Source organism: Hippoglossus hippoglossus, chromosome 22 (genome assembly GCF_009819705.1).
Source record: "Hippoglossus hippoglossus isolate fHipHip1 chromosome 22, fHipHip1.pri, whole genome shotgun sequence".
Taxonomy (NCBI): domain Eukaryota; kingdom Metazoa; phylum Chordata; class Actinopteri; order Pleuronectiformes; family Pleuronectidae; genus Hippoglossus; species Hippoglossus hippoglossus.
The window spans coordinates 1662475-1668954 of record NC_047172.1 but is presented as its reverse complement, the minus strand read 5'-3'; the positions used below and the strand labels follow the sequence as shown (position 1 = coordinate 1668954).

Sequence of the window (6480 nt, the reverse complement as noted above, 5' to 3'; positions counted from 1 at the left end):
ATGTTTCACCCTGTTTATACAGCATCAAATAACTAATTTAACACTTGCATCAACTTCCCTACAATGACAGAAACATATATTTAATGTGTTCTTTGACCTTTCAGTTTGGTCCATGTCCCATTTGCTGACATGGAGGAGGCGGGGTTTGTGACCCTATACTGCAGCTGGACACCAGGGGGCGATCAGGACGGTTTGGCTTCACTTTCGGAGATGTCACGTCGTCCATTGTTATTTAGTCTATGTGTAAAACCAACTGAGACTTTGATGACGGCTACTGTACATCTGTGTTCTGCCTTATTAAATATGACTGTGTGTGTGTGTGTGTGTGTGTGTGTGTGTGTGTGTGTGTGTGTGTGCGTGCATGCGTGTGTATTGCGGGACGAGCGCTGCCGCACCGCAGGACGACGTGCGACAGCGTCTGAATTTCACAAGACCTGAAAAAAGCTCGACTTCTGACAACGATACGCTCTGATCTGCCTCCTGTGTCGTCAGGGTTTCACATCAAGAATCACTGTGCATGTGTGTGCACGTGTGTGTGTGTTTGTGTATATACACGCACACACACACACACACACAGACACATACATGTTCGCACTCCGGAGCATAAAACTACTCCTTCGCATGCAGCTTTAGAAAACTGATATCTTAAAAAGTAGAGTATTCCATTTTTTATTACTGGAGCTTTTCGCTGCGCCGCTGCAGCTCCTAATGGAATCCAGCCTCCGGTGGGACGCTCGGCGGTGCAGGGCCTGCGTGCGGCGCCGGGGCCGTGGGATTACATGTCGCTGTGCTGAGAGTGGACTTTAATGTGAACTAAACTCTGTGTTATTCCTCCAAAGACTTCCCGTCATTCCAGCTTCACCCCAAAGTGCATTCTGCCATCCCTGATTCATGCAGAGGAACGGAGGGGAAACATAAAAACCTCCTTCTTTCGCCCGACATGTAACACAGGTGTGATAATCTGGAGACACGAAGCGGCGACACCCGAGCAATGCATAGACACTGGGAGGATTCTAACCATTCAGGAGTTCACCGGACATAAAAATGAGGCCAAGGACATTTCCGTAATCAAAAATAGAAATTATTATAAAGAAGCAAGATCACTAAACAATATAAAAAAGGATTTAGCTCGAACCAGAAATCGTCCCGTGTGTAGATCTGTGTTCTCAGAGGGCGGAGAGGTGACACAGGCAAAGAAAAAAACAATGACCTTCCTCCCTTTGCACTTGTCTAGTTCTAAATGATCCATGCACCTTCGCTCGGCCAGGAAACCCTCCTCCTCGTTTCATCGGTTTAGTGCTACCAGTATGCAAACCCTGAATATCCACATAGTAAATTGAAAAATATTCATATGTACAATGAAGCTCAACAAAATGTCTCTTGAAATTCCATTTGCATGCAGTCAACTGCATAATATACAGGCAATAAGTAGGTTCAGTTGTTTCTTTGGCAGGCCAGAATCCAGCTGGACATGCATAGAGAGGTATGTACAATCAACAAAAAACAGGCCCAGGTCACCGTGGCGACTGTCACGTGACCTGGAGGTAAAAGTCCGTGTGCAAATGTTAAAGAAGCCAGTTTTATTGTCTCAGAGAATCGAGACCAGTGGCGTGAGTCACTCTGACGGAGCAGGACGAGCGTTGGACTGATAATGGTGATCGGGCACCGTGCCATGAGGTCACCGGGACTCCGGCTCGCTCCACGCCACTGGCTGAGCTCCCTTCAGAGCGCCTCATCCTTCTCCGAGTCGGGAGAAACAGGCCTGGAAACGGTGAAAATGTCCTGACGTAGTATTTTGGTTTTAGGCGTGGCGGAGGCGGGCGGCGGTCCCGTGGACGGCCGCCGCTTGTCCGACAACAACTTGATAATTTCGGCGACCTGACTCTCCAGGGCGCCCAGACGGCCTCCCAGAGTCTTGATGTCCTCCCGGAGCTCCAGCCGGGTCTCGTGCAGCGCCGCCTGCAGGGCCTGCTCCGGGATGGGACAGAAAGGGTGAGGAGACCCCGCTCCTCCAGGGAGAGGGCTGTGGAGGAGGGGGGTGACCGCCGCCGGGGTGCGTGCCTCCCCCGCCCGGTCGATCCGCAGCTCACTCTTGGTGATGCCGCTGTCGCAGGAGTCCGTCTTGCGGAGCGGGTTGTTACTGGACACCCCGCCCTCCTCTACGTCCCCACCCCCCCGTGCTTCCTGACCTTTACCCTCCTGAGACAACATCTCCACAGAAACAGCCTTCACGTTGTTGTTGAGCCCCTCCTTCCGGGCCTCCACCGGGGCCATGTTGTTTTTCAGGCGCATCCAGCCGGTGGCCCTGGGGGCCGGTTTGGCCAGAACCGGACTGCAGCTGACTTTGAGCCTGACGGTCGGTTCCCCCGCGGCAGCACTGGGCTGCAGCTCCATGATGTCACAGTTGTTCTGTTTGGCGACAGGTTCACCGGGATGGCTGTATGCCAGGGAGCTCTGCATGGGCGTGACCTGCGACACCGTCAGCACGCTGCTGCTGGGCGGGGCCCCGTTCTGCATGGAGGAGGGGGGCCGCTGGAGGCTGAGCGGCAGGGAGTGCTGCAGGCTGGAGTGGCCGAGCTGCAGGCTGTGGGGGTGCAGGTGCTGGTGCTGCTCCACCTGCAGCTGGTTCTTCTCCAGGTCCAGCTGCGAGGCGGCGGGCGCCCCCTGGCTGCGGAGCTCCTTCTGCTGCTTGAACTTCTGGAAAAGCTTCCGCACCGGATGGTCCTGCGGGATGGTGAGCTGCACCTCGTTCTTCGCCCGCTGCCGCTCCTCCTCCTCCTTCTTCACGTCACTGATCTTGCGGAAAATTATCTGTATGGAAACAAGCAGAAAGAAAAAGAACAACAGGGCTCTTATCAGAACACTTATCATTTCATATGAATACTATGAATAATAATTCCCTGTGTGGTGTCCCCCGCCAGGCGCTGCACATTAATCACTGCAGATAAATCCTTTGCCTACAACAACGAGAAGAAGAGGAAGATGTATTATTATGGAAATGTGTCCGTCTGTCTTGACTCTTTGAGAACATGTCACATTCCTCTGCAGTGCACTCAGGTGCTGCGAAGCTTCCGGAGCCGCGTGTTCGATTCTCCATCAGTGCTCCCACACCTCCCTCTGTATCACTCAGCCTGGCGCCAGCCTCTCTCCTGGCTCCTCTTACACACTAATTACATTGGGAATGACAGAAATCCCTGCCAGGCGGGCAGCCAGCCAACCCACTGCTGATTCAAGTTTTATTCTTAAAATGAAAACGCTCCCAATAGATGACAACCCGAGCAGATCTTTCAGTTAAAGACGGAAGCCAGAGGAGTCGCCCGCTCTCGCTGTCCATCCATAATCTACCCAACCGACCATTTTTACCTCCTAAACTCCCTCGTTTCATCCATCCACACGTCCTGCTCATCCAACCTCAACCTTCCATCCACACGTCCTGCTCATCCAACCTCAACCTTCCATCCACACGTCCTGCTCATCCAACCTCAACCTTCCATCCACACGTCCTGCTCATCCAACCTCAACCTCTGCCGAGCCCGAGGAGGAGACGCGTCAATCATGTCAAATCTCCGCAGCTTCCCGGAGGCATCACATGGAAGATTAACACGTATAATTAAATTAGCTACGACAAGTGCGGCGTGGTTTGAGCACAAGTGAAGGAGAGTTGCTGCTGGTGTTTGGTTTCTATTTGTTTCTCTTTCTGAAAAGAACGAGGCGTCTTCTGTGTTTGTGTGTGAATAATGAAGAAGAGCCGAAGATGCTGATGTGACAGGGATCGAAAACGATTCTCCTCAGCAGCTGCAGCCTCAGATTCCTGTTTCTGTGACGTTTCATCCGAACAAGAGAAGAAGCAGGACCGAGCTTCTGATTCCCAAACACTGGATTCTTTACCTTTCAGCAGTTCTTCATGTTGTCACTCACACACACGGTCCTCTGGATATGTATTGAATTAGTTTGCAGGGATTAAAAACTGCTTAGGATCTTACAGAAAGTCTCACAAACCCCTGAGATTACAAAACTAAGCTGCAGTGCCTTTTAACTTCTGAGTGTGTAGATTGATCTGGACCTTTTTCTGTTCGACCACCTGCAGCAGACAACTGTTTCCATTCAGGCGTCCCCGTCGCGTTCTGCTTCTGCTGCAGTTCAGTGATAAAAGCTACGCACACTAACTGATTGTCTGTGGGCGCGGGGGTTACAAGAAAAAAAAGCAAAAAGTAGTTTGAAATGTGGAGGGAAGGACATCGTGTTCTTTTACCGACAGTGAAATCAAACAAAGCTGGTTAAAAATAGGAAAAGTCGCCTTTTAAGAGGAAGAGCTGATGCTTCCTTCACCGGGGAGACAGGAACAGACACAAACAGATGAGGATCTGTCCAATTTTACACCTGGAGGTGAAATGGATTTTGGGGCGATGGGATTAAAAGTCTCATATTTGACCACATGAAGGAACCGACGTTTCAATGTCCCTACGACGCATGGAGGCTCTCTGGACGTGTTCAGGGACGCACACATGAGCAGCAGCTGTAGGCAGCGAGCAGCCATGAGACAGTGAAGACAAGAGGCTGTCCTCACGTCAGTCCTCACGTCAGTCACGACAACAGTGGACGAAGTGAAGACGAGACGGATGGAAAGGATGGAGACTTTCATGTACAGAGACAAAAGAAAAAACGAGGAGACGGAAATAAAAACAAGACAAATAACTGACATGGAAGGTTTAGACTGTAACTATTCAGACTTATGGATATAAAAATGGTTTTAATTCTAAGTTTTCACAATCTTTAACATCTCAGATTGAAGCTCGGCCCAGACACTTGAACAGAGAAGCTCTGGTTAAGATCTTCACTCTCTTTCTGAAGAATACTTTTTCTTTCCTGTGATAAACACTGTAATTTCCTCAGATCCATCACTTTAAAGACTTTGGCTGCCAGTCAGAGCTTTTAAGGCCTCTCCAGAAAATGGGTCGGCGTTGCAGTAATAGCCGGCAGCTGCAACACATCTTATATCTCTGGCCTCGTGGCATCGGACTGATTTCTTCTGACCCCATTATTCTGTCAGTCTGTCTCCCCGACAGCCGGCGCTCACGTACGGAGCCTCGTTCACGGTGTGAAGTGGCCGTCCGCTGTGACCCGCGCACGGAACGACCGGCAGTTATGAGTAATGATGCAGAACTGATCTGTCGCCGGCGTCTGCGAAGTGAGAAGTCGTGAGAGGAGGCGACGCAGACGCTGAACAGCTGTGAGGTTAACACACAACCCGGAGCTTCTGTGCGATTTATTTAACGACTTTAATTTGTTGTTTTAAAGCATAACACAATATTGTAGGCGACATTAAAGTGTTAAAGTACAAATGTGTAACACCTTCGATGACATAAAACCTGATTACTGGTTATGAAAGTAGGTCAAATCATCGGTCATTGAATTCTCAGTAAAGACTTCGTGTTAATTAAGATGTTTATTCATCTGCAGCAATGAAAGCACTTGAATTTGATTTGCTCCTCTTGATTCGTTGAGAGGCTTTTTAAAAACTCAGCTGTGGTTTGTAGACGATATCTTTAACTGATTTTTCTCTTTCATAACGTCTTTACAAACTTTGTTTTCTTTCTGTAAACGGTCTGAGGCAGATTGACCTACATGCTGTCAAGTGGTGCCAGTATTTAAACAATATTAAAAATGAATAAGAACGCTGCCGTGGAGGAGGCAGTGTTTATGACCTGTACTGCAGCCAACCACCAGGGGGCGATAACGATGCTTTGGCTTCACTGGAGCTGTCATGTCGTCCATCTTTGTTAAAAGAATGTGGTTTTAACCTTGTCAGGGGAAAGTGTGTTGTGGATAAAGTGTATTTTCATCAGTTTCTGTGACTGAACCTTTTTATCTCGTATGAAACAAACTGAACTCTGGATGTTTCCAGATCCTCAAAGGATCTGAATCACATTCATTAGATGGTTCATTTAATTAGGTTAATTAAAGTTTAATTAATTAGGTTTCTAATTGAATTAACTCACAATTCACACGCTCGTGCGTCAATATTTTCATTGCAGGTTTTTTTAATTACCTGAATTACCTGAGAAACCAAGTGATTAACTGACAGAAGAGAAAAGCAGTCGTCCTCCTGCTGGTGGAGAGTTGAAGGGTTTAACAATCTGAGTAACTGGGACCTGAGCTGGTTTATTGAGAAAAGTTTGGAAAAATGAAATAGGTATATATCTGTATTACTACGTGTATTGTATGTATCTTTATTTCTTTATTCATCTCTTCCTACATTCACTTCTGTATGTCTGTCTCCAGATGTTAATGGTTTACAGTGGGGACAGTGGGAGCGTCAGCAGCTACAAAGACTCGGCGACACTTTCAGAAGTCGTACATGTTTTTCTGACAGAAACGTTCCGTCTCGTGAATTATAAACAAGAGCATTTATTTAATTTACTTCCCTGAGGCAGAAAATAAGGATAAGTGAAGGTAATTATCCTGAAAGGAAGAACATTT

The 6480-nt window shown here is 48.2% G+C and overlaps 1 protein-coding gene across 1 annotated transcript in view; it reads right to left on the bottom strand.

Annotated features, from left to right (window-relative positions):
• Positions 1 to 1191: 1191 nt before the first annotated feature.
• kcnh5b (potassium voltage-gated channel, subfamily H (eag-related), member 5b) overlaps positions 1192 to 6480 on the bottom strand; it is a 77293-nt gene continuing 72004 nt past the window's right edge. The window contains 1 exon segment of the mRNA XM_034577415.1: positions 1192 to 2811. Coding sequence (XP_034433306.1) covers positions 1723 to 2811 — 1089 coding nt within the window. The 3' untranslated portion in view covers positions 1192 to 1722.